The following is a 27,679-nucleotide window of genomic DNA, read 5'->3' on the forward strand; positions in this document are numbered from 1 at the left end:
GCAGTTCGTGCTTGAGAGGGGCCTGGGCTCAGGTGTGAGAGTGGATGGGCTGGGGAGGTTGGGAGGGGTCTGAGCAGGGACCAGTGGCAGGCCTGTCCACATGCCCTCTCTCCAGGAGAGGCAGGAAGGCCCAGCACCTCACAGGGCCCAAGCCAGTCCTGGCCACGGACAGCCCCCAAGGGAGAGCCCAGTCCACAGGTTACTCACCTTCTGTAGATGGCAGAGGTGGCAGGAGGCGGCCGAGGGAGAGAAAGAGGAAAGATGCAGGTGGTTATCAGTCCCAGCTCTTCCAGCTCCCGCTCCGGGAGCAGTGGTCTGTCGAGGACGCCACCCCTCTCCCACTGGTCTGAGGTCTCAGCCAGGAAGGTGTGGCACGGCTGGCTGCAGCGCCATCCCCGGGCGACTGAAACCCTCACCCACTGCCTTCCTGCAGGTTGGGTGGCTGGCAAAGACGTGGGTTTGGGGGGCCTTGGACCGGTGATGGGCTGTACCCATTGAGGACTCTCACCCGGGGATCCACTCACCACAGTGGAGTCCACCTTGGGGCCGCCGTCGTCTGCCACCACCGTCAAAGTGTAGAAGTCACCTTTCTCCCGATCCACCAGGCCCTTGACCGTGATCACACCCTGTAGAGAGGGGGCCAGATGGACAGTGACATCGTATTCCAAGCAGTCCTGTGCCAGCCCTGGACGGTCGGCCCACTTTCCCACCTCCACAACACTCCCTCTGCTGGTCTACTTCTCCACGAAGCTCTGTCCACTGATATCCTACTTCTCTTTCAATCCCACTTGGATACCACCTCTTCCACGCAGGCTTCCCGCTTCCCCAGCCAGGTACAGCGTTCTCTTATTTGGGCCCCAAAGGTGCGCCATTACCCCTTTACCGTAGTTCTTTTCATACCTTTCCTTTTGGTGCTCTGATCTGCATATTAGATTATTCCTGCTTCTGCTGCTCCTAGCCTGAGAGCTCTGTGAGGGCTGGGAAAGGTCTTGTTCATCTCTGAGCCCCCAGCATGCCCTGTGACAAGGCCCGGCACACTGCAGCAATTACTATCTTGCCTAATTTCAGAGAAGGGATTCTGACAGAAGACCCACTAAAGCAAAGTTGGAAGAGTAAGGTCTAGGCAGTAGATAAGACATAGCTGCGCTAGACACCTAGCTACGACAAGCTATTGCAGTGATGCCCTAAATTTCTATCTGAGCTTCCTAACAGCCAAGGTAAAAAGGGAAATGTGACGACTTGCACAACTTGCATTGTCTAGTTAACAGGAAGACACCAGGTTGCCTATGTATAAACTTTATCTTATCACTACATGTTAAAGGGAGGTTTATGACAAAGAAGAGAGTGCTGGTCATATAGAAGGAGCTCAATTAATGCTGGTTAGCTTTAAAGGAATTGCGCTCCCTGCCCTCAGAGGGAGCCCTGGCTGTGCCTGTCCCCAGCCTCCCTCACCGTGATGGCATCTATCTTGAACAGGGCTTTGGCCTGGGCGCTGGTGTAGGCATCAAAGCGGTAGGTGATCTGGTTGAGGTTGTCAATGGAGTAGGCCTGGACACGCACAATCTCGGTGCCCAGTGCCAGATTCTCCAAGATGGCAGCCTCATAAGAGGCATTGGAGAACTGCACAGCCTCGTCCAGCTCGTTGAGCAGAGTGACATAGACGCTGCAGAAGCCCTGGTTGAAGGGGACTGCCTGGTCAGTGGCGGACACGTTCATCAGGTAGCTGGTCTTGGTCTCGTAGTCCAGGTAATCCACAGTGATAATAAGCCCCGTGCTCTCGTCAATCTCAAACTTCCCCTCAGCGCCCGACAGGATGCGGTAGTTCACCAGGCCTCCGTCCCCTGCAGGAGGATGCGAGAGGCTGTGCAGTCCAGGCGGGGGTGGGCTGCCTTGTGGTTTTATGAGCTGCCCCAGCACACCCACTGCTGTCCCAGAGGGACAGGGCGATGGGCCTTGGCCTGCCTACCCAGTGTGCACCACCCCCTACCTCTGTGGGTAGCATTTTCCCAAGAGAAACACAGAGGATGCGGTCACGGTCAAGGATGGCAAGGCCCGGCATGTACTGTTGACTCCCCTGGGGTCTGGCCTTGAGATGAGAGGTATGCCAGTGGAGGACTCAACTCCTGGAGTCCTAAAATGCAGGTTCAAGTACCTCCACTGGGTATTTGGACAAGGAGACGGTGGGGTAATTAGGGATCTCTTCTATAGTGGAGGCTTTGATTTAGAAAGTGTTAGATGGGGCAACGTCCTCAGAGGTGGCTAAGCCTTCATTTGGTCCCTCCAGCCAAAGGGTTCCAGCGCCAGAGTCACCTTTCTTTGTTCTGCCCACTCCCTCCACCCCCAGTCCCTGTGGCCTTGGAGTACATGCTTCATCCAAGAGCTAAAGTTGGGATTCCTTAGCTGAAGTAAGACTTCAGAGACGATGGTTATAAAATCACTCAGGAAATCCCAGACTTCCTTGAAATTATTTGTAAAATTCTAGGTGCATTCTTTCTGGGAAGGGATCCATAGCTTTCACTAGTTTCTCAAACATATTCCTGACCCAGAAAAGGACTTGAACCATTATCCCCCAGCAATGTCCGTGTGACCCGCACTGTATAAAACTGCCCTTTAAGGGGGAGCAACCACCAGGAGTTTTCAGGCCTATTTCTCCGCCTATTTCTCATCCCATGCTCCAGGAATGAGCTGGGGATGCTGACAGGGGCTGGGCTGGAAGCCACCAGAGCAGCTGACATGAAAGAAGGGCAGGATCTGGGAAACTAGAAGGATAGGAAGGGGTCTCCTCTGGCTGTATCCCTGGCCTGGGGCAGAGGCCTAGATAACTAGGCCCTGTAAAGAGGGCCAGAGTGACCTGACTGCCTTTCTCCTTCACTTGGCACTGTTAACAATGGCCACCTCTAGGACTCCAGAGATGTCCACTGCCCTGTAGAACAGGACACTAGCTTCTGTTAAATGTGTGTGCGCCAGGCTCTGTGCTGTGTTGGCTGGAGGAACAGGCCTCAGCCAGCTTTTGTACAAGAACTTCACCCCTCCCAGCCCTGCCCAGCCCCTAGCCAAAGGTTAGCCCGGAGCTGCCAGGTCCTGGGATGACGAACCTGGACTTCCCCAGCTTGTAACCTCTCCTCTCTCTGAAACCAGGACCACTTCCCAGGCTCCTTTCCCCCTGGGACTGGGAATCTGGTGGGGATCCCATCAAAACTGTCCCAGGAGTCCCTGCCCACTTGGGAGCCACTGAATGGGGGAGCGCAAGGCAACCAGAGGATGCCAGGCCCTGCGGGAGAGGGGGCCTGAGCCAGGGCGGGCCACTCTGGGGAAAGGACTCCCTGCCTTCCTCCCGCCGGCCTCACCCGTGTCTCGGTCTGTGGCTCGGACGACGATGACTGACGTGCCAATGCCCGCTGTCTCGCGAAGCCCCAAGCGGCTGTACTGCTGCTGCGTGAACACCGGGGCCTCGTCGTTGACATCCTCCACGTACACAATCACCTGTGGGAGCCAGCCAGGGTCGAAAGGTCAGGGTAGGGGTCGGGGGAGCCCAGGGCTGGGCCCACCGGAGCCTGCGTATGTAGTTACTGTGCTCCTAGGCTGGCTATGAGCTCTCTGCAGAGGGCCTGGGGTTGTCTAGCTGGTCACTGTGTCCCCACATCTCACACAGTAACTGGCACGTGGCAGCTGTTTAAATATCATTTTGTCAGAGAACAAATCTTGTCTGGCTCTTGACTCCGCTATGAACCTGTGGCTAATCGGTGAAACGGGCTGTTCAGCTTCTCAGCTATGAGACAGTAACATCAGTTCAACAATTCACACCCTGTGCCCCTCCTAGGACGGTTATGAAGACAAAATGAGCCAGAACTTGGCAAAAGTACTTGAAAAGTTTAAAGGGACCCCATTCAAATACCAAGATACCTCTGGGAGAAAAGACATGAAAACATTTTTAAGTATGGTCATAGCAGAGGCTGTTGGTGCTCAGACTCCTCCAGATTCTCACGCGCTCTCTCTGGTGTTCTCACCACCAGTGGGCAACACTGCCGCCCTTTGCCGGGGACTACCACCACCCCACCAGCCACACTCCTGCTGCCGGAGCCAGAAGATGCCCTGGGAGCCGGAGCCGCCTGGGAATTACGCCCACTCAGGCTGAGGCCATCCTCAGCTGCTGACTGATGGGCAGCGGAGATGACCGCCTCCAGAGCTCCCTGGGGGACTGAGTCAGTTTCCTGTGTTCCACTTTGCTGGCTGCCTTTCCTTCCTGGTCCATGCCCCTTCCGGCTTTTCCCGGGCACACTTCCGATACTTCCTACTTATCACGTTCACACTAACCCTTGTCTCAGGATTGGCTTCTGCAGACCCAGCCCAAGACAGCGGTTATCTCTGAGTTGTGGAATTATGCACAATTTTCATCACTGCTTATTTACATTTTCTAATTTCTCCCTATTGAACATGTATGTCTTACATAACAACAATAGCAAAAACAAAAACACAATGTGAAAGATGGAGAGAGATGAGACGGCCAGAGGTCAGCACCTCACTCTTCTTTTTGTGCACCCCTCTCCTCTCAACACTCACAGGAGCATGTGAACATGCACAGGAGGTCTGGCCCAGACAGGGGTAAGACCAGGGCTGTGTCCAGAAGAACCAGCGTGGCGGGGAGGGGAGCTATAGTCAGAGGCTGGTGGTGCTGCTCAATGAACCACAGGGAGGCCCAGGGCTCCTGCCTCTTTTCCCAGATGAGGGAACAGCGGCCCAGAGATGGGGAGGGACTTGCCCGAGGCCTCAAGGTCACTGACAGCTGGGAAGACAGTGATGGTTCTCCTGGTTCCCAGTCCAGCAGCCCTACCACTCTTTGCTCCATGCTAGGGATGAGCTGGCCCCAGAACAGGAGAGAGACCCTCCTTCCAGACTAACAGAGCCTGGGCCAGCAGGAGCTTGCCAACAGAGGAGGCAGGGAGCCGATGGGGCTGGGGCAATGATGCGCAGCACAGAGTTCACATGTGGTCCCCAGTGCCGATGGCAGAGCAAGGTCCCATCTGAGAACATGCATATTTGGCTTCTGATTGATCACTGCCACTCAGATCAGCCTCAGCTTCTCTTCCTGGGTTAGTGGGGAATTAGCTGGATGGAAATGAAGGGGCTTCTGTTGGTATAAGCAGAAATGGTGGCCTGAGTGGCAGAGAACTATGAAGTGAGTGGGGAGGGAGAGTAGTGGGGAAGAGATGTCTCTGGGGGTAAAGTTTTCTCTACTTCCCTGCTCTTGGGGCCCCTGTAGTTCTGCTAGGTCATCAAATTTTCATGTCCAGACACCCAGAACCCAATATGCAAACTAGCATGCCTACTCCAGAGCACAGCTGCTCACAAGCCAGAACCTTCTAAGTCTGGCTTCACCAAGAACTTGGCTGGGGAGCTCCTGGGTGGGGTGGGATGGGTGGCTGTGAGGGGGAATTTGCATGGATGAATTTCAGGAACTCTCTTGCTATAAACAGAAACTACCCATCCATCTTTCGAAACTGTGAGCCTTCCCCTTCCCGAGTCGAGTCGGCTTGGCCAAATGACCTTGACTCCAAGAGGTATGGGGAGAAAAAAATAGGGCTAGTCTGACAGTGCAATAAACAGAGGAGTGAGGTAGCATGGAGCCTGGGTGTGGCCCTGCATAAGACTGGCTGCATGCCACTCTCCTCTTGCTGGTTTCAGCCTTGTTTATAGCAGCAGAGACAGGAGGCAAAATGGTGTGTGGTTTGCGAACCTGAGACACAGATGTACAGGAAACAGGTCTGCCAAGTTCCTGCTGAGCAGGAGGGCTCAGTGACTTAGCTGCTGGGCTCCCCGGAGAACTAGCCCCACTTTCTGTCTAGAGCTGTGCCCTCCAGAGGGGACGAGTCAGGAGACTGCGTGTGCACACGCGCAGTATGCGTGTAAGGCCCCAAGTCTCTATCGTTTCACTCCCTGGCCCCTCATAGGTGCTGTCCTGGTCTCTGACCTGAAGATTGTGGATGGCCCCTCAAGCCAACTCTGCTGCTGCTGGGGAAATGAGTCCAGGGCAAAGCTGGCGTCCCCAGACTGTCTTCAGGAAGGTCCTGGCTTTTCTTGGGCTCAGGGGTGTGGGAGCTGTGTATAATAAGGGCCATCAAGTTCTGACCCTGTGGGCAAGCAACCAAATCCCCACCTTAAAAATGACTCTTGGGCATAAGGCAGTGGTGGTTTCTGTGCTCTGGAACCTTCTGTGAGGCAGTGAACCTTCTGTGAGATGGTTAAGAGAATAGATCTGAGCTGACTGTCTGGGTGTGAAGCCTGGCTCTGTCTACCCTTACTGCTGTGTGACCCTCAACACATTGGCCTAGCCCTCCTTGCCTCAATCTGCTCATCTATAAAATGGGTATAATAACGGTGCCTACATCAGAGGGTTGTTAAGAGGCTTAAATGAGCTCAAGCACAGGAGGCACTTAGAAAAGTGCCTGGCCCAGAGTGAGGGTGCTTAATGTTCCGCAGGGTTCATGGGGAGAGGACAAACAGAGCGTGGCTGAGCAGGTGTGGCTCTGGGTGTCTCACCCTGCACCAATGGGCGTAGCTCGGCTTTGTTTTGTTTTACACTGTACCTGGGGTGCTGCACACTGTTTTGTTAGAAAGGTTTGCAGCTGCAATGCTGAGGCAGTGACAGGAGCGGACCCTGGAGAGAGGTGCCCACCTGCTCCTGGGAGGGAGGTGAGTGGGGGGTGGGGCAGGAGGGCTGTGGTTACGCAGCTTGAGGTCCAGGTGCCAAGCCAAGCCACGCTGACATCGGTCACCCTGTGGCCTGAAGCTGGCCCCACTGAGGGCATGCTCTGAAGTGGGTGGATTACTTATTCACATTCTGATTCAGTATCTCATAGTCATGAAGGTGAGCGTGGCTGTGTGGGGCTGATTCAGTGCACATTTAGGTAACTGTGACCCTCAGTCACCAGGCCCCTGGAATCGTTCCAAACAGCTCCAAGGTATGAAACGCCGAGGGATCTAACCCCCTCGGTCACCTCCATCAGGGCGGACCTCGCTCAGAGCAGCAGCCGTAAGCACCCAGGTTTCCCTCACCATCTCTTCCTGGGGCAGAGCTGCGGGGCAACAGCAGAAGATGGGCCAAGGCTGAATCACCCGCTCCCCAGCACCCTCCTTTGTGATGGGGACCCGAGGCAGGCTTCTGTTCACTGTTTCCAGCCTGAGGGAAACAGCGGGGTGGAGATGGGCCGATAAGAGCAGCTGATTCTGCCCCACTCAGTTCTGGGTAAAAGTCCCTGCTTGCTCCCCACCCCAACTTTTCCCGTCTTCCTCCCACTCTTCACCTCTAAGGTCTGACTCACTTTCCACCTGGTTAAGGGGAAGGGGCAGTGAGTTGCTAAGTGTGCAGTGGGGTAGGGCGGGGGTGACCGTGTAGGTCATCTCCCTTATCTCTGTCATCCCCTTGTAACTGGGCAGGAGAGAACACCTGGCCCAGCCAATGGAATATCTGGGTGCATGTTCTGACCGCTCAGGAAGATTAGGGTTGATCTGATTTCAGTTGCAGAGGGGAGAGGCCTGAGGGGAGTGAGGAGGGCAGAGAGGACGACATCTGATGGGGCAGCTGGGTGTGCTGACTGGAATATTTGGCAGACACTTTCAATGGAAAGAACATTGAACTTGGACTCAGAAGACATGGTCAAGTCCTGGTTTGATCACAAGTGGCTCCTCTGTGCCTCAGTTTCCTCATTTGTAAAATGAAGTTGGTAACATCTATAGCTCCAAGATCCCATGTGTGAGAGTCCCCTGGCCCGCACCAGAGAGCTGTGTGGATACAGGGGTTAGTGTAGTAAAGATGCCTCATTCTTTAGGACAGGCATCCGCATCACTGACCCCTTTCCACATTTGGAAAAACTTGGGCTTGGAGCAAAATGACACATCCAAGATCCCAGGCGGGTCTGAGCCCAAGGCGCCCCTACTGAGCCCAGGTGTCATTCAGCACCCAGATGAGCGATACCCCCACCCCACCCTGGGCCCCAGCTGCTGGCCGCCTCTGGTCCAGCTGAGGCTCTGGCTCAGCCCTGACGGCAGTGCCGAACAAAACACAGGGCTTCACGACATGCTGCCCCATGTGCAAGACCCCGGCCCCAGAGCGCCCTTGGCCTCACCCTGACGGAGCTCCGCATGGGGCCCAGGTCATGGTTGTAGGCCTCCACTATCAGAACGTGTGACGAGTTCCGCTCCCGGTCCAGCGGCCGGGGCCCTCGCATGAGGAGCCCATTGCTGACGTGGATCCGGAAGTTGTTGCCCTGATTACCTGTGTGGAGGGACAGAGGATATGCATGGGCTCTCTCCCCTGGAGTAGGATGCTTATGGGATCATGGTTATGGAGGGGAAGATGGGGAGCCCAGACCCCCAGAAGGCAGACTCTTCCCAGAGGTCTCAGGCACTTGGCCGAAGCCTGAAGTGGTATAGAAGCCTCGCCTCACACTGCCCTAGCCTAGCAGGATTTGAGGGAGGGGGTAGACGCTCATTCTGTGCCCCACTTATGGAAAGCCTAGAGGTCCCGAGACCTCCACAACCGGAGGTGTCAGCAGATTCACTATTTCAGAGGACACTGGGGCATTACAAAGAATGGAACACAAATCAAATTCTCTGTGAGAGCTTTAGTGAGGAAGCACCCACTCCCCCACCTTGTGGACTCTCATTTTCCTTTGGGATCCAGCCACCTCTACTCATAGGGGTGAGCTCACCCCTGATTCCAGAAGCAAGATCAGCACACTGCAGTCTCGGGTCGTAGTGACTGGTTCAGGCACGGTCCCGGGATTCTAGCTGGCCCAGTGAGACTCAGCCTTGGGAGGGTGCTGGGGTGGGGGTGGGGGGCTGTCCCAGTGTCCAAGGCCACAGTGACTGGTTCAGGCAGGGGCACGTGACACACACTGGGCCAGTGACACTCAGTGTCTTGGGAGCTCACTGCTCTGGGCTGCTCTGGCCTTCGAGGCCCCCTCTGTCAGGGTGATGCCCCACTGCGGGGCTTGAAGAGCTTAGCACAGCAGTCGAATGCATCCTCACCGAAAACACGACCAACTTGGTGCAAATGATTTGAGAGCAGTCCTCCCTCTGACCTGTCTCCCAGACCCTTGGCAGCCTAGAGAAGCTCTGCTACCCTGGGGCAGGAACCACCTCCCCCTGCCATCCTAGGGCAGCCTACTCACCGTGAAGGATGCGGTACCACACACGCCCAAACTCGCCCTCATCTGCATCTGCGGCTTTTAGCTGAGGGAGAATGAGACACGTGGTTACTCCTCAAATTCCACCCATAGGCAGAGAAGGTGTTTGTGGAGTCCCTCCCCTTTCCTTACACCACCCCAAGCCTGTCCTGCCCAAACCCAGCTTCCCATGAAGCTGGGGGTGTAGAAGAGGAGAGGGACACATTTTTCTCGTTCCCTATGAGGACACCTGTCTGTTGATGGCCCCGGGCTGCCCTGGCTGTGGCAGGAGACCAGCCAGCTCTTTCTCCTGACACTCCTCCAGGCTCCTGGTGAGCAAGGGCGAGAAGGAGCACCACGGCTCTCTGGATCCAGGCTTGGCTAGCTCAGCTTGGCCCTCCACGGTTCCCTCCTTCAGCCTTCTGAGAGTCCAGGAGACTCACCTGGGGTAGGTGGGGTGCACAACTGCTCCTTGCCCACACTTTCTTGGTCTGAAGCTATTCTGGCTCCCAGCCTGGCACTGTATATACTACAACTCCCAGAAAGTATACTGTACACTGTAACAGCCACATTGTGGAAACCCAGAAACCCCACTTGCCAAAGGAATGGCTCCAGGTCCATTCACACACATGATCATTCCAGTGTAGCTCCAGCCCACCCCGGTTTGCTAGGTTGCACCTCAGGCTTATGCCCTATTTCCAGTGCGACTTGGGGGTGCTCTTCTCACTCTGAGAATGCCCAGTGCTTAGCCCTTCTGACAAAGCATGTGACCTTGAGGCTGCTGGCAGAGCCACAGATGGCCCTGAGGTCTGTCCCATCAAACCAAGAGCTAAATACCTCCTCTACCCACTACCCACTGGAAAGAAGCAGAGCATACCCCTGCCAAGTGATGCAGAGAGAGGCCTGGGCTTGCGTGGCTGGGCAGGCTCCCACAGGGCCACCTTACGTGCGACTTGCTGTGTAACCCCCGGGACCTTCGCCCTTTCCCTGGATCTGCCCTCTTGTCCTCAGCAATCACGTCAGCCCTGTGCTGTGTGTCTATGGGCTTTGAAGAGCATGTTGATGGTGCAGAGGACAGAGTCTGTTGGTGTGAAAGGAACAGCGGGTTTGGGTCAGGCAGACCCAAGCACAAGCCCTGGCTTTGCCACTTACTGGCTATGTGGCCATGGATACAATAACCTCACTGAGCCTCAGTAGGTACAGTGATAATCAACCTTGTGTGGTTGATGGGCAAATTAGATATAATTGCTGCAAAGCGTCTGGTCTGGTGCCAAGATAGATGCCGAAGGCTGGATGTTATGAGACATGCCACCTTTTCCTGAAAGGTCCTCTTGATTTACACTGGGGTTGGGATGGCTGCGTTGCCCCTTGCTGTGGAGTTCTTCCCTCCCCTGAGAAGACGTAAAAGCTAGAAGGTGGAGGGATGTAGTGGGGCACTTCGACAGCCTGGCTCTGAAAGGGATCAGGACAGGAAGAGGGCTGAGCTGTCCAGTGGACACCCTTGGGTGTTGCTGTCCGTGGTGGGACTTCCTGGATGCCTCCCTTTCCTGGCAGCCTGTGCCACCTGGGGAGTTTTGCCTCCAGCCATTTAAGAAAAATGGAGGCCACAGGTGAGGTGTGCTGTCAGCATAGGAAGAGAAAGTGAATGAGGTTCACCGAAGGGCGAGGTGCCGGGAGCCAACGTGGAGAATCCCACCCATGGCAAAGGTCATGAGGAAGAGGCCTGACGGGCAAAGGCGAGATCAGGACTCAAGGGACCCCCTGAACTTACTTGAGCATCTACCCCCCAAACCAGAATCTGTCTGGCTTATTATTTTATGTCTTTCACCAGCTCTTCTGACATTAGCAGGGGTCTGTCCCTGACCAAAAGAGTTAACTCGTTGATAAATCTCCTGGGCATGAAAGGAGTGTTCCAAACCCCCCGTTAGCATTCTAGCTTACTTGGCGGTTTTATCCAAACTCTTGCAACATTGTTGAGCCTATGCAATGCTTGCTGCCAAGTTCTCACATCCCTTATCCATTGTGTTCCTGGGAGTGCATATAGTCAGGATGTAGAAGAAGCAAGTAATAGCCTTAGCATTAGCAACATTAGACTTTGAGTTAATAAGTTCTTTCTTTGCTGTAACCCGCTGAATCTTTGCTCCATAAAAATGTAACTCTGTACTTTAAGGGTGACGCAGGCTAAGAATTTAAGAAGAAACACTTTAAGGGAAAATCATTGTTCTGGTGTCCTGGCTGACCAACCTTTATCAAAAGGAGGTCATGGAATATCAACAGGCTTCCAGAATAGAAGATGATGTACAAAAAAAGACTTTTGTAGGAAGGAACATGATATCGATAAAAGTTATTACTGATGGAATGTTGAGTTGACTCCGCATTTTTCACCTTGCTGTATGTATAACTCAGGGTATAAAAGCCCCAAGAAGAATAAAGTAAGTGGGTCTCGCTCGAAGAAGCTTGGTCACCCCATGTCTCTTTCTTTATCTCTTTATCTATCTTTCTTCATTCGCCAACGTCATCCATCCTGAGGATATCCCTGGACTCTGCTGAGGCTGGACCTCGGCAGTGAGGTGTAAGCTACAGGCATCCAGCAGGCCCACTGAGCACTGGGGACATCTTTAGGCTGATGTGGCTCAGGGTGCCAGATGCCGGTGCCACGCCTGCCCAGCCTTTTCAGGAAAAGCACCAAGTCACCACCACTAGCTAGGCGGGGGACCCTGGCCAGGCTGCACCTCTTCAGATCTGTTTCATTATCTGGAAGACAGGGCTGGATGAGACGACCCCTCAGTCACCTAGCGGACGCTCATAATCCTACCCACTTGGGACTATGCAGAGGATGCTTCTCTGTTGTCAAGGGCAAAGGGCAGGAAGTGAAAGTGTTAGTCGCTGAGTCATGTTCGACTCTTTGTGACCCCATGGACTGCAGCCCACCAGGCTCATCTGACCATGGGATTCCCAGGCAAGAATACTGGAGTGGGTAGCCATTCCCTTCTCCAGGGGATCTTCCCGACCCAGGGACCAAACTCAGGTCTCCTTCATTGGCAGGCACATTCTTTACCATCTGAGCTATTTGTCAAAAAAACAGGCTCCCCGAAAAGCAGGTGGACCCCAGGCTCAGGTCTTGGGCAGAGCCACAACTCCCCCTATCTGGGAGCTTGGGGGTCCTTGATGGGAAAGCTGCTGAAGACTTAGGCTTCTAAGCAGGCTGGTTGCCAGGGAAGTGCTGGCCTCCAGGAGGAAAGGAGGCTGGGGGGGTGGGGGGAGGACGGGGTGGGGAGTGTGTGTATGCGCGTGTGTATGCGCGTGCCTGCGTGTAGCCACCGCCTGGGGGTCTCCAAGGGCTCCCTCAAACTACAAGGAGTGCAGCCCTAGAAGTCTCAATCCTCTATGTTCTGCCCTGTGATTTCTCTGACTTTTGAAAATGCCTCTCCCCCTCACTTCTACAGCCCGATACCCTCAAAAGGAAGGTGCTCTTCTGGGAAGCTAAGGGGAGGGGGGCCTGGGGGCTGCCAGGGCCCATCTCTCTGCCCGGTCCCCTCCCACCGCGTGGCTTGTAGCCCCTCTCCCCGGTAACCTGGAGGCTGGCAGGCACTGAATAGCAACCCGCTGGCTGCCCCCGACCATACCATTCAAACGTCCAGCAGGGGAAGGTGAGAGCCTCGGGTACAGAATCAGAGAGACCCTCCCCCCTGCGTTCCCCCCAAGGGCCCCCGCCCCTCCAGAGGGCTCCAAGGAGACCAGCCAGTGAAGGCCGTGGGAAGGCTCAGAGCGCCCAACTCCTCCATGAGGCTCCCTCTTCCCAGCCCAGTTGCCATCCCGACCTTCCTGGCTTTCCCCTCCCCCCAGGGAGGGCCCAGACTCTTCCAGACAAAGCCAGGTCTAACTGGAGAGTGAGGGGCGAGGGCCACTCTGCCTGGCTGGCTGAGGGACACAGGCAGAGCCCAGGGCAGGTGGGGGTCACAGAGACGACCAGTGCTCCCGGGACCTCCCTCGAACAGCTGAGAAGACCTCTCGCCCAGCTGCAGACTGCCGAGGGCTGGCTGTGAGGTCAGTGCTGGGGCCTGCAGGGAAGTGGGGCAGCACGCTGCCTGGGGTTCTGTGGGGAGGATGTGCGCATGTGCTCAGACATGGGGAATCCCTCTGCTTTCGTAGCGAGTGGAACCTAGGCCCAGGTAGCAGCAGTGGTTAGTCTCAGGCCACCCAGAAAGATGTGCTGAGGTCAGTCCCCTCTGATCACAGCAGGCCCTGTTCTTGGAGCTCTGAATGAAGAAAGAAGGTTCTAGACTGAGCTTGCAGAGATATGTCCAAAGTGAGGCCTGCAGGCATGCCTGGGGCTCCAGTGGGCAGGGAGAGGCTTCAGCTGCTCTTGAGATCATTCCTAGCCTTGGTCTGACAGAGGCCTCCTTTCCCCAGAACCACTGGCCCTGGCTGGCTGCTCTGACAGGGCAGCCGGGGGCCCTGTAGTCAGTCTTGCCGCACCTCCCTGGAAGGATGGCCTGATATTTTCAACCACTTGGGAATCTCTTGCTCCCAAAGAAAATACTCCAATGCCAATTTAGCCTCACATGTTTTTTCAAAGCACTGCCCCAAGGACTGAAGCCTGGACCTGCTTTGCTAGCCTGATAGGGTCTCCAGGTCCATGCGGAGGTCTCGAAATAGCACCAGGACTAGCAGGGCTGTGACGTCTCTCACTTCAGACTGCCCTTTTCTTACTCCCAGCCAAGCGCTTCCCTGGGGAGGATGGAGGGATGGGCAGTTCTCTCCCCAGGGGACATGGCAGTGGGCACACCCCATCCCTCTTCCCTTCCAGATTCAAGGAAGGGCCAACCCACATATGGCCTGGTCAGCGCACTCTCTAGGCCTGATGCTAAGAGGCGGAGGCCCCAGGCAGCGAGATGGGCATCAAAGTTTCCATCTGGGAGCTGGGAGGGGTCATTCTCTGGAAATGCTGGGAAGGAGTGGTGGTGGGGACTGGGTGGGGGTAGGGGGTGGGGTGCACTGGATGCCCTTAGTCCCTGGGCACAGGGGAGGCCGCAGGCAGAGGAGGCTGGGCACAGAGAGCCAAGAGTTAGGTCCTGTGGCTGTTGGTGAGTACCTGGGGTGGTGATGGCGGCTCGGGAGGGTGTGGGCCAGGGGGGCCCCTTCTCCATTCCCCACTTCCTGCTGACTTGGTGGGCTCTGCAGCCCACAGGCAGAGTCTCGGTGTAACCGAAAGCCCTCTCTCCTCCCTAGTGTTGGTGCTACGACTTGACTAAGTTAGACTAGGCTGTGACTTAGGAAAAGGAGAGAACTCTGTTATCCTCTAGGTCATGAAAGTCTCAAAGGTCAAAGAGAAACAAATGATTATTTCTTATTAAACCCCCTTCTGGATTTCCTGTCCTGTGTTTGTAGAAATCAAAGATCACAAATGTTGGCCTGCAAGCTGTATGTAGCCTCCTTACGTATTTTGTTTGGCCCATTCGTAGTATTTTAAATATTTGAAAATTCATTTGGATTAAAAAAAAAAAAATCAAGTTTGTTTGGCCTTTGCAGTGTCTTTTTTGTCCCCCCTGTCTCTCCAGAGGGGATTCAAGCAGATTTGAATTAGTTGGCAACACCTCAACATCAGGCAAGTTTGCCTTAAAAAAGTCCAGATTTCTGGCTTCTCTTAGGAATCTGGAAGAGGGATCACAGTGGCCTGCTTTCTGGGATTCTGTCAGCTCAGCTGAGGCCCCGCTGTCCCCACTCTTCAGGTAGACCTGCCCACCTGTCCTGCTGGTAACATGCTATTTACTAGCTGGTCTCTAACTATGTAAATTTGCAACCAAGAGCTCAGTTTGATTTGCCAGCTATAAGGAATCTGCCGCCAACCCCCCAACCCCCCACCAGTGGGATGATCCTAAGCGGTAATGGATGACTATGTCTGGGGGTTTCCAGCCCCACCTTGTCAAGTGGGCTGCTCTCTGGGGGTTCTTTCCCACTTGTTCTCAGGAAGCCCTGGGAGAGGGCTGGGAGCCAGCAGGGTGGCAATGCCACCAGTCCAGGGGTCGGGGACCCTGGTTCTAGCTTTAGCTTGGCCACTGGCTCACAGTGTGGCCTTGGGCTTGGCTGCCCCTTATTTGGGCCTCAGTTTCCTCACTTGTCTCTGGAGCAGGCTGGACTTCTTTGGGAAGCACCAACAGGAATTCTCCTGGGGGTCAAGTGGGTAACATAGGTGTGTGGGGAGCCGGAGGGCAGGGAGTGCAGTGAGCTGGGGGCCAGCACCCCATCTAAATCAGGCAGCTGCTGCTCAGCCCCCGCCCCTGGGGGCCGGCAGCAATGGGCCCCATGTTGCTATTGCTAAAATTCTGAAATTTCAAGAGAAGCCAGGTGTTCAGATATTTATGTGAAACCTCATTTTTTTGTGTTTTTTAAAAAACATCCACAATTAATTTAAGTTTATAAAAGCACTGTAAGAACTCGACCAGTTTGTAGCCTTGGTGGCAGATAACTGCTAGGATCCTTGCCCTCTGCAGCTATAACTGATGGTTTGTTCCTGGTCACAGAGCAAGTTAGGGACGGGATTGGTCTTAGATCCCAAGACTCTGTTGTGATTCATGAGAATTGACTTTAAAATGCCAGAAGGCATTACCCTTCCTGCCTCCTCTGTGACAGGCAGGCAGGGACTGGAGCAGATGGAGGGTCTGAGTTCAGGCCCAGCTCCATCACTCTCCCGCTGTGTGACTTTAGACTTGTTGCCTCTCCCAGGCTCACTGTTCTCACCTGGAAAATGAGCGCAGTGCCCAGCAGCCATCAAAGCCCCCTCCCCTTCCAGTCCTGAGTGCAGCGCATTTGCTCCTGTCTCATTCCTGTTGCAGGAGCCATGAACACAGAGGGCACCAGCCCCCTCGCCTTGCTCACAGCTCCAGCCACTCCGGGGAGGCTCTCAGAGGCCGTTGACCCCATCCCCGTGCTCATTGCCCTGGCCTGCATCTTCCTTCTGCTGGCCACCTGTCTGCTGTTCATGACCCTCTGCAAGCCCCGGGCACTGGACCCGAGCCGCCGCCGGGCCCGCGAGTGCATGCCCCACCACCCGGGGAGCCCCAGCGAGCCCCAGCTCCGCCTCTGGAAGCGCCTGGGCTCGCTGCGCCGCTCCCTGCACAGCTTCCGCCGAGGCCGGCCTGCCCCCCGGCGCCCCCTGCCGGGCAGAGAGGACAACCACGACTGCGACTGCACGGAATCTACCAAGATGTGACAGGGGTGTCCTCCTATTCCATCCACAGACCCTCCTGCCTTGGGCAGAACCAGGCACCTCAGGCTGCAAGAGGGCAGTGGCTCAAATAACCTGGGCCACAAGCCCACTGCCAGCGGTACCCTGTGCACTCAGGCCCGGGGCCTTTCCCAGGGATCGTCCCCCGGAAGAATGCCTTCCTTCCTGCTGCCACTTTAGCTGCTGCCGGTTGGAAGGCTCCTGGACCAGTGACTGGGCACCTGCAACCATCTGGACCCTTGGCTCAAGGCTTTCAACCGTACAAACCTGGGGCCCCCAAGGCCCCTCTCTGACCACCAGGCACCAGCCATCTCCAGGAAGCAGCCCCACTTCTTCCCAAGAGAAGCCCTGCCCACCCTCCAGGTGCCAAAGCCCCATTCAGATTCCAGTGCGAGTTGCTGAATGGCCAAAGGTTCCCTCCAGCCAAGTGAAATACTCAGCCATGCTGGGGGCAAGGGAGTGTCCTGCCCTCTGTGCCAACTCAGTGCCTGAGGCAAAGAGGAACCCAGGGAATCCTCTCCCCCGACTTCCTGGACCTTGCCTGCATTTGCCTGTAATCCATGGGAGCAGCCAGCACCTCTGGTGGTGAATCAGATGCTGGGTGCCTGCTAGGAGGAGGGGCATTCTGGGGGCTCTCAACACACCTAGCAAGTCACAATCTTGGCTATCACTTTGGCACACACCCCCCTCAATGCACCTGAGCCAGGATGGATGAGGAAGGGGCTGGGAATGACTTAAGAAGCTCCTTGCAGAGGCCAGGACTGGCGCTGTGTCAGAGCGGGAGGAGGCACTGTCCGCAACTGGAGGTGATTTTATCCGGGCTCTGAGAGCATCGTAGAGGCTCCATGCCTCACCCAGGGAGGGAGGCAGGCTTCCTCCAGCTGGGAGGGTCCAGGCCTCTCCAGGACAGCTGTGGAACCTCAGGCCTTGACCACACGAGGTGCGGTATCTTATTTTTGGTGATTGCTTCAATGACTGGCTACTGTCAAAGCAATCCCACCCCAGGCTGGGCTTCTCAGAATCCCAAACCTTCAACCTCTCCTCGTAAGGCTGGGGCTAACCACTTTGATTGGTACCCAATTTAGGGGGCTAGGCGGAGGGGTCTGAACTGCCCAGCTCCTGCCCCAGAGAGTCATCTGGCTAGGGTCACCTGTACCCCATTAGGGACTGATCTACATAACCCTGCTACAATCCACAGAGCAGCCAGGCACGTCTTCTCACAGAGTGAGCTCTGATTCTGCCACTCCCCAGCTCCAGAACCTTTGTTGGCTCCCTACTGCTGGATCAAGCCAGAGCTTCTTTGTCTGGTGCTCAGTGCCCATTGGGAGCTGACAGCGAATGATGTTTCTAGCCTCATCTTGACCCAAGACTCCAGGCAAACTGAAATATCTGTCCACTGTGGGCTACAGCTCACTCGGTTCGCATGCCCTCCGTGAAGCCCTCTGTCTCCACCTGAAGCTTCCTCCTGCTGAAATCAAGGGAGGAAAGGGACCTCTTCTTTGGGCAGTGTGGGTCATCCCCGTCATGGCTGCTCCTTTTTGCAGGCCTGGGAGGTCCCCACAGAGCGAGACCAAGTCCAGCCCCTCATCTGCCTCACCAGCAGCAGACTCAGAGGCATGGGGCCTCTGTTTACTGAGTGAACGGTGGCCCTGTTTAGTCCCAGGGGCACCTTGTCTTCCCTTGGATGCCCCTGCAGAGAAGTTGTCTCTCCCAGCAGGCCCACTGTGCCTTCCTCTCAGGTCAGTCTGACATCTGAGAGCAAGTCCACTTTGGCTAGAAACTTACTTCCAGGGCCTTGAGAAATCACCAGAGCCTGATTTTCTCCCTGAGAAATGGGGAGAGTCGGGGACTGCCTTGTATTACTCAAAGGTTCTAGGATCTCACTCTGAGTAGCTATATAAATAGAAACCAAGTCTTGGGGTTTAGAAAGCGGGGCAGGCCTCCTCTTGCAGCGCAGTAACCTCTTCCTGTACAGGTTTTCCCCCCGTCACTTCTACCTGAGACACCCCATGCTGAATTCTGCCTGGAGTTGGTCACCATATCACCCCCGCGCCAGCATGCTCTGCCTGGCATGTGGTGTCACAGGGTGGGCAGTAAGGCTACCCTTGACCTGAAGGACAAAAAGCTGGAGGCGGGGAGAAGAGGGCTCTCAAAGGTCTGCTGTACCCCCATCTGTGTTCCCAGGTTGATCCTTGGAGACCTGTGTGAGCTGGGGGTGGCAGGTGCTAAGTTTTAGGCTAGGAGAGAGTGGAGCCCCATGGCTTAGTATGGTGGGTGTCTTTAAGACCCTAGGAGCTGAGGCTCAGAGGGAGAAAACCTTTTTCTGGAACCAGCCCCCAGACCCTGCCAACCCATGGCTTCCTGGACTCTTGGCACCTCTGGGAGTCAGCACCCTGCTCCCGGCTCCCCTCCTGCCCCACGCCTGGCCCTGATGCAGAGAGGTGGGCAAACTGCCAACCTCCCACTCTTGGGCCCCTCCCAAGCCTGGGAGCCTGTCCCAGCGGGCAGGCCCAGATTTGCTCTGTTTGGCTCAGCCTCCAACTTGGAAACCCCACAGCTGGTGAGGAGGGTAATTCATGCCTGGCCTCCCTCCCCACCCAGCAACTGAGGCCTCCAGGGAGGGTTCGGGAGGGCACCCAACCTCCTTTTTCAGGTCCCTGCCTTCCTCCCCCGAGGCCCAAAGCTGTGGCTCCTGCTCCCCGGGCAAAGGAGCCCTTTCTTTTTGTGCCTGTTTATTTCCCAAGAGGGGAGCTTCAGCCAAGAGCCCTGTGAAAGCAGCTCTGTTCTGGGCTGTGTTGGGCCCTGGCTCTCTCCTCCTTTCTGGGAAATGTGACGTCTCCAGCTCCCTCCTGCTCTGAAAGGGCCTTCTGGGTGCAGTGGGGGATGGGGAGAGGCCTGTGGGGGACGGAGGGAGTGGGGAGAGGAGGGCCAAGGCCTTCTGTTTTGGGCCCATCCATCCTGGGTTACATAACCTGGGGGCTTACTCTCCCCAGGGGGGAGGAGGGCGCCTGGGTCCCTCTCTGGTTCCAGCACTGGCTGCTTGGGAGCAGCAGCTGGACTGGCCGGTCTCCCTCCTGCTGCAAGGCCACTGAGCGTGCGCTCTGAACTGAATGTGGCCCTGCCCGGCCCCCGCTCCACCCGCCATCACCTGCCTGCACGATGCTGTGGCCCTCAGGGATGTCCTCGGAGACGCTGGCCTCGTAGCTGCTCTGCAGAAAGATGGGCCGGTTGTCATTCACATCCAGGACGGTGACAAACACGGTAGCTGTGCCCGTGCGCCGCTTGCCCACGGGGCCGTTGTCTGTGGGGGGCAGAGGAGGGTGGTGTTAGCAGCTGCCTGAGGGGCATGCTCCCGGGTGCCAGCCAGACTCTGTTCCCCCACCTCTGCGAGGGGGTGGCTCTTTTTCTCTAGGTTAGGAACAACACTAACAGTATCTAACATGTCCCAAGAACTCATTCAATCCTCACAACAAGCCTGTCAAGTGGGTGCATTATCAGAGGAGGTGACTGAGGCATGGAGTAGGTTGAATGGTGGCCCCCGAAAGATACACCTATTGCAACTTCCTGGGAACCTGTACATGTAACTTTACAGGGAGAAAGTGACTTTGACGATGTAATTAAGGATCCTGAGAGGAGGTATCCTGGATTATCTGGGTGGGCTGTAAATCCCATGACAAGGGTCCTTACAAGAGAAAGGCATGGGGGTGGGAAAGCACGGATTTGACACAGAGAGGAGAAGGCCATGTGAAGTTGGAGGTGGAGACCAGAGTCCGGCGGCCACAGGCCAAGGGACACTTGGAGCCACCAGAAACCGGAAGAGGTGGGGAAGGACCCTCCCCTAGAACCTTCAGAGGGAATGCAGTCCTGCTGACACCCTAATTTTGAACTTCTGGCCCCTGGAGCTGTGAGAAAATAAATTTGTTCCTTAAGCCACCAACAGTGTGATCGTGTGCTTCAACAGCCCTAGGAATCAGCTACAGGGACTGAGATGACAAACCCCACTGCTGTTGGGGCCAGGAGGGTGTGTCTGCCTCCGAGGCAGCCGTCCTCGGCTTCTGTCCACACTGGACAGGCGGAATGGGGCCCAGGGACACCAGATGTTCTGATTCCTCAAGAGAGAGTAAACATCTGAGCTTTTGACTAAAATCTCCTGATTTTTAAATGTCCAAAACTAACTATCATTTCTCATGAAACGTGGGATGGGTCAAACACGCCTGCAGGACGGACTGGGCCTCTGCATTCAGTGATGTGGGCTCTGCCTGATTTCTAAGCCTTAAGTATTCAGGGATTCTGCCCCCTCAGTTCCTGGAAGGACCCTCCCAGGGTTGGGTCATCCTTCTTGTGCCCAATGCTGCGTGTCCAGGCAAGGGCGGTCACCCCAGGGAGGAGTACGGGTAGCTGGTATTGGCTGAGGACCAGGGGTGACTCTGTCCTTCTTCCCAAGCCAGCTGCCCACCTGCTGGGGTCAGCGAGTTATCCTGAGGTAGGTCACTTTGTCCTCCTGAGCTCCTCTCCAGGACCAACCTCTCACTGTCCGGGGTACTTCTTACGTGCCCCGTCTGGGGACAGTGTGAGCTGGCAGGCTCCATAGAAGGCCCCAGCCTCTCCTCCTAGCCAGTGCTTCATGCAAAGGCTGAACCAAGGGTGGGTGACGGGCCTCCAGAGGGCGGTGTGGCCACTCCAGGATGGGAGGAGAACAGGGCAGGGGGAAGACGCACGGGGGAGATGCTGGGGAGTGACTGCAGGCTGGCTAGAGTGAGGCACACAGATCTCACTGCCTCTCACCCTGAGATCACTGCAAACACTGAATAGGGCGTTCCTGTGAACACCAGGGGCATCTGGGGGACACAGGCCTCATCACACCCCTCTTGCCATCCGATGTCATCAAGAGCTCCCTGCTGCCTGGAACCAAGACCAAACTTCCAGCTAAACATTTAGGCCTCCACAAGGGGCCCTACCTGATCACAGCCCCTCTCCCACCAAGGGACACCCAGACACAGAGCTCTCTCTCATCTTCCAATTCAGGCCTGAAATGCCCTCCCTGCTTCTCCACATATGGAAACCCAATGTGGGCCCCAAGGTGGTGGGCAGCATGTCTCGTTTCTATCAGCACTATCCTGCTCTCTTAGGCAAGTCTGTGCCCTGAAGGTCCCTCTGAAAACTTCCCTTCCCGACTCTGAGGCCTGGGGTTCCAGGTGGGTCTGACAGCTCCCCCAGGGACAGGGACAGACCCAACTAACTAGCATATCACATCCCCTCTTGGCTGTAAGGAGGGGTTCAGAGACAGGTGCCGGGACAGATGGAACTAATCAGAGCTCATCTGAGGGTTTCTGCTGGGGAAGCTGGGAAAGATACAAATGCCAGTTCCCTGCTGCTCAGGGAACTCAGACTAAGGCTGGGACTGCAGCAAGAATCTGTCACCAAGTGAACCAGAGGATGGAGCTCACACACAGGGGCAGAGGCAGCCAACACAGAGAGACTGAGGCCTGTGGCATCATCTGAGCCCCAAAGCCAGTCCACAGGTAAAGCTCCATCTCCCTGTGGACCAGTGTGGTTTTGTGAGCCCATCCTGCTGAAGCTAGTTTATTTTAAAAATTGCCACTAATAGTCCTAATTAATCCAAAGGCACTCACAGAGGCAACTTCCTTCAAGCAGCCCGTCTTGATCACCCGCCTCTGCACGTTTCCACCACCCTTGGTGCTTGCACTCTTGGGCCACCCCTTCACCCTCTTCTGCTCTGTTCTAGTTTGCAGTGATTTGTCTACGTGCTGGTCTCCTGTCTGGCCCCCATGTAGCCCCCGCCACACCACCTTAGCATCTTGCACGTAGCACCACGCGCCGAGCCTCATGGCTGGCAAGGGGATGCTACTGTACCGAGGGTCTGGTTGCCCTTTTCCACTGTCACCAGGGCACAGCCTTTGCCTCAAGGTCAGCTTCTGGGAGGGCACCCATGCAGACTCAGTGGGTGGGCTGGCGCTCACCGATGGCCTCCAGAACGAGCGTGTATGTGGCTGTGGTCTCCCGGTCCAGGTTTACCACTGTTCTCACTGTGGCATCGCGGTAGCCAACGCTGAACTTCCCATCCACATTTCCACCTGCGGGCAAGAGAGAATGAAGCCCTGCTCAGGAACCAGGGAAAGGGTGGTGGCACCCAGCTCGGCTTCTGAGCCAGGATACCCAGGGCTGGTCCAGGGGTGAAAGGCTGTGTGGTCCACTCAGCACTACCAGGGAGGGGAGGTCCTAAGGGGCTCTGATGAGGGCGTGGGCTTGCCTATGTGGGCTTGGGTGAAGGTTTAAATGCCTGAAATCCTAAGAGTCTGACATTGGTAGAACACCTACTGGGTACCAGGCGCTGCATCTCATTTGTGCTGTCGCTACTTCACAGGGCAGGAAAATGGTCCTTTAGTGAGGTTATGGCGTATTGTCACCTATTCGGGGTGTAGGACTCTAACCGGAAAGTCTGGTTCCTGAACCCATGTCCTTCTCCACTCTGCCACCTGCCTGTCTGGTAGAAGGGTCAGGGCTTTTATATGTGGTTGAGGACTTTGGGGTCAGCTGAGTGGTCTTGGGCTCTCTGAGTGGGGACTCCCGGAGGCTACACAGAGTAAAGAGTGGCGGCAAGTGGACAGGAGACAAGTGGTACTGAGTCTTCCTGAGTTCTGGGCCAGGTGGGAAGGGGGATGGTCTCCCCTCCGAGGAGAGGAGAGGAAAGGATAAACGTGGAGAGGACTCCATCAGAACAGTGTGGAGACCCTTCCCTGCCAGCTGGGAGGCAGTGTGGCCCTCTGGGCAGCAGAGGGCGCCACTGAACCGGGTTTGTGCTAGCTTGGCTTGGGATGCTGTGCAGCGCCTGGCAGAATGTGCAAAATTAAGATCTGAGAAACCTAGGGCTGGGGGCTCTCAGGTCAGCAGGGACTGGCCACTCTGAGGCGCCAGGAAGTCACCCCAGAGGCTGCCACCAGGCGCTCCCTTGCCCTCACGTGGTTGGCCCCTGGAGAAAGCACTCTGTCCCCCGAGTCTCTAATACCTGCTTCCCAGTGTCTGAAACACCATCTACAAGGGGCACAATCTGGCTTCAAGGGGCAGGGGAGGAAATAAGACACAAGTAATGCTGGAGGCTAAACCATGGCTGGTGCCACGTGGGGGTCTTGATAACAGCGTTTTCCAGAGCAGTCTTGAGAACAACCTGCAAGGAGCTGGTCTGAAGGTGTGGGGCCTCTTTCAGGGAGAGGGAGGAGGGAATGGATCTGGAGAGGAGAGGTGGAGGCCTGGGAGGTCACCTGGGCGGCAGCAAGCCGGGGGTGGGTTGTAGTCTGGGATTCCTCACTCAGGGGAGAGGCGTCAGGGAAGCTGGTGTGTGCACAGGTACGTAGTCATATGAGCGTGTGTGTAATGTGGTTGCAGGCAGGCCAGGGGCAGAGTGAAGACTGAGCCAGTCAAATGGCTGAGGGGAGGGCTGAGGAAAGTGAAAGGACTGCTCTGCTCTCTTCCACGCACCCTGGCACCTCTCAGGTGTGCCATGGACTGAAGAGCGCTGGTGGACTGTTCTAATCCAGGAATGGCTAATACATAGCATGTTTGCCACCGCCTACCAAGACTACTGCCACTGCAGACATCACTAATCGATCACAGCTCACTTTCTCCTGTGGAGCCAGGACGTGGACATTTCTCCACAGCTCTCTAAATGGTAGCCACTTGACACTTTTAAGCTAGAATCATTTCGCTCAGAGATATCTAAACTATTTGTCTCTAAACAGATGAAAATTCTCATCATGAGTGAAAGGTGCCCTGGGAAGGGCTAGGCCACATTCCTCTAGCCACTGCTTTGTTGGCTAGAGATGTGGGGTGGAGTTGGGGGCAGGGCTTCTCCCCAGGAGTCACTGGCTCCACCACCCTCTAGAATAAACCTCAGGAAGACCCCCATATCATCCAATAGGCACAGAAGGCATGCCCGTCCCCCCTCCCGCCACCCCTCCAAGAGAGCCAGACCAGAGGGACCCAGGCGCAAACCCTTTGGGAAAAGTCAAGAGCAAATCTTTGAGGCCCCAGCAGGGGCAAAAGGCTGATGGCCAGGGCAGGTCCTATCCCTTATTCCCCTCTTCCCAAGCCCACTCCAGGCTGGCCGCTCATCTGAGGGGCAGGGAGGCAGGGCCACACCTGTTATGAAGTAGCTGAGCTCAGCATTGAGGCCCACGTCGTTGTCAGTGCAGTTCAGCCAGACCACCCGGAACTCCCGAGGCACGTCCTCCGACACGGAGACATTGTACACGGCAGGGAAGAAGGTGGGCGTCTCGTCATTCACATCCAGCACTGGGGGCAGAGTCGGCACTCAGGGCTAGGCCTGGCTTCCACCCTAAACTACCAGCTCCAAAGGCAGCAGCTCATGCCACAGCCCAACAGGAAACACATTTCCTAGGAGTCAACATCTGCTCATCATGGGCCGAGGGCCCCCATGGCTGCTGGGGCCAGGACAGAGCTGAACAGAGATCCTGCCCCCTCCTGAGGCTCATGCCATCGAAACCCCAGAGTCTCTCTCCAATATGCGCCTAACAACAACAATGATGACTGTAATGACAGTCACCACATTCCTCCGCTCTCCACAGGTGCCAGGCCCAGGCTAAGTGCTTCCTGTACAGGACCACAGGGGCCCCTCATACCATCCTCACTAGGTACCCATCATTTGGCACACTGTAGAGATAAGGAAGCTCAGAGGAACTAAATGACCTGTCCAAAGTCACACAGTGAGAGAATGGTGGGTGGGGGTCTTGGGGAGGCCCGTCCCCAGTTTATCCCAGGGAAAGTAGCTGGCTTTGAGAACTATCCCCCAAAGTCTAATTTCCCTTACAGATTTGTTTTGCAGCTCTGCACATCAGGCCCCCATTCCTTTGGCAGATGACCTAGGATGACCTTCATAGTGAAATGAGCCCCACCCTGCTTCGGATCCTCTTTGCAATAACACCAGGAGAAGTGATCAGTTCATCAGATGACATGGTTTCTGCTGAGTCTTGGAAAAAGAAAATCTGGGGTCCTCTTTGAGAGGGCTGGACATCTGCCCTGTCAATCACAGGCACAGACATGGGTCATCAAACTGGCACGAGGAACCCCCAAGCCTTGGATCAACAAGAGAGTGGATGTTCAGCTCTCTCTAGCTTCCATCATCTTGGGTCATGATTAAGGGAGGTGAACGTTTGTGCCAGGCCAACTGCTGCTCACTCCCCATCCCACGGAGGCCAGCAGGAGCCAGGATGGGACCAGGCCTATCAGAGAGAACAGCCCATCTCCTGCCTGTTACATTCTGAACTATTTCCCTGGGATTACTCCTGGCCCCATGGCAAGAGTTCACGTCCACGTCCAAGTTTTGTCCTAGAAATTAAAGACACAGGCCGAGTAGGTGAGAAATAGTAACCCTCCTCAGCCTGGCCCTGCCTTGCTGGAGGGTGGAGACAGTGGGAGTTATCGAGAGGGGCCCTGGGGGTGAGAAATCTTAGGGAGTCTGGGAATCCCAGCTGCCCTCTTCCCAGGTGATGCCCTTCCACAGCAATTTCAGGCATTCCCTGAATACAGGAAGGGAAGCTTCCCTTTACATCTCCAAACAGGAAGTCTGTCCTTCCAAAGACAGACAAAGAGCTCTGAACCTCCCTGCCTGCTTGTAACCCCAAGGGTGCCACCCCTGCTCAAACCCTCTCTGATGCTGCTGGGATCAAATTGGGGGACCTGAGCAGTGTGTCCAGGTCACTGCTCCTGGGCTCTGAGACCCTGAAGTCAGTGACCAGGTAGAGAGAAGGCCCTGCTGGCATGTTTGAACTGGTAGAAACATGAAGGGCTATGTCGAACGGCTCCAGTTGAAGAGGATGCCCATTAGCAAGGCAGTCTGCGCTGCCTGGACAGTGGACAGCAGTGGTGGGCATGGGCTCCCAGCCAGCTTGGCATTGCCCCGGGGCCCATGCATGCACTCAGCACAGCAAGGAGGCATGCCGCACCCTCACCTCGAATGGTGAGTGTGCTGGTGGAGCTCTTGGTGGGCGTGCCCGCATCGCTGGCCACCACGCGCAGCTGGTACTCGGCGATCCGCTCGCGGTCCAGCTCGGCGGTGGTGACCACCACGCCGCTGCTGCTGTTGATGACGAAGTCCATGCGGGGCATGCCCACCTGCATGCGGTAGGACACCAGCCCGTTCAGGCCCTCGTCCAGGTCGATGGCCGCCACCTGGGAGAGGGGGAGCTGGAGTGAGGTCTGGGGACACCGGTACTGATGCGCACCCCCCGAGAAGGGCCCCCTCCTTCCCGATGACACGGCTGCTGCCCCAGAGCCTCAGGCCAGGCCACTATCCACAATGCGGCCTCCTAGATGCTCTCAAGGGGGTCAGCATGTCCGAGCTGAAAGGTATACAGATGCAACAAGTGGGGCTGGGGGTGGGAGAGGTGGGAAAGGGGCTTTCCAGAACAAGTGTCCAGGTCTACAGCCTTCTCCCTTCAAAACCCTGCTCTCCTCAGTAGGAAGCTCTTCCAGACTCACTCCAGCTGGCCCAGGACCCTCTCTAAGCTCAGGGGTCTCCCTCATCCCTGACTCTCACACTGCTGGCTAGGAGCAGTTGCTAAACAGCTCAGACCCTTCAACTATGTGGAACTCAACTACACAAAATGCTTGATAAAAAGGATTCCCTCCCATGGTCTGTTCTATTCGTAAGACAACAAAAATGAGATGATACAGCTGGTTTTTAAAAGTCATTTGAGGATTTGATTAAATCCTGGCCATTTGAGGACACATGTAGGCCAACTTTCTCCCAGTCCTTAGGCTGCTCCCAACTGTTACCGTTTGCACCTCCAGTGCTGATGAGAGAGATCCTGACTCAAGACTCTGACATGTTGAAAGTTTTACAGAAGATTCAAGACATTTGAGGAAAAATGTGCAAAAACAGTTAAAATGAGAGCTTTGAATCTAACCAAGACTCTCAGGATTGAGGGGATTTCCCAGGTGGTGCTAGTGGTAAGGAACTCATTTGCCAATGCAGGAGACTTAAGAAACGTGGGTTCAATCCCTGGGTCAGGAAGATCCCCTGGAGAAGGAAATGGCAACCTACTCCAGTATTCCTGCCTGAGAAATCCCATGGACAGAGTAGCCTGTGGGCTACAGTCTATAGGGTTGCACAGAGTTGGACGCGACTGAAGTGACTTAGCACAGTATGACATGGCTCAAAATTGAAAGTCAATGTTAGTGTCATCTGGCCTAATTTACATCCAACAAGCCGGACAAGAAGAGAGTATCCAGACTTGGATTGGATGGTTTC

At 55.6% G+C, this 27,679-nt stretch overlaps 2 protein-coding genes across 2 annotated transcripts in view; one reads left to right on the plus strand and one right to left on the minus strand.

Moving 5' to 3' along the window:
* Positions 1–27,679, minus strand: part of CDH23 (cadherin related 23) — a 388,293-nt gene that overhangs the window by 84,063 nt on the left and 276,551 nt on the right. Inside the window, exons 24-33 of the mRNA XM_052640480.1 lie at positions 26,379–26,598; positions 24,550–24,702; positions 22,374–22,487; positions 19,545–19,693; positions 9,171–9,231; positions 8,124–8,272; positions 3,348–3,483; positions 1,453–1,841; positions 525–626; positions 208–210 (exon numbers count right to left, since the gene is read on the minus strand). Coding sequence (XP_052496440.1) covers positions 208–210; positions 525–626; positions 1,453–1,841; positions 3,348–3,483; positions 8,124–8,272; positions 9,171–9,231; positions 19,545–19,693; positions 22,374–22,487; positions 24,550–24,702; positions 26,379–26,598 — 1,476 coding nt within the window. The remainder of the gene's footprint in view (positions 1–207; positions 211–524; positions 627–1,452; positions 1,842–3,347; positions 3,484–8,123; positions 8,273–9,170; positions 9,232–19,544; positions 19,694–22,373; positions 22,488–24,549; positions 24,703–26,378; positions 26,599–27,679) is intronic.
* C5H10orf105 (chromosome 5 C10orf105 homolog) lies at positions 16,006–16,377 on the plus strand. Its single transcript, XM_052639320.1, has one exon. The coding sequence runs from the start codon at positions 16,006–16,008 to the stop codon at positions 16,375–16,377; it is 372 nt and encodes a 123-aa protein (XP_052495280.1).

The sequence above is a fragment of the Budorcas taxicolor genome, chromosome 5, assembly GCF_023091745.1.
Source record: "Budorcas taxicolor isolate Tak-1 chromosome 5, Takin1.1, whole genome shotgun sequence".
NCBI lineage: Eukaryota > Metazoa > Chordata > Mammalia > Artiodactyla > Bovidae > Budorcas > Budorcas taxicolor.

Bases quoted from the DNA above. Each gene is read 5' to 3' on its own strand.
- C5H10orf105 (XM_052639320.1), top strand. From the start codon at position 16,006: ATGAACACAGAGGGCACCAGCCCCCTCGCCTTGCTCACAGCTCCAGCC.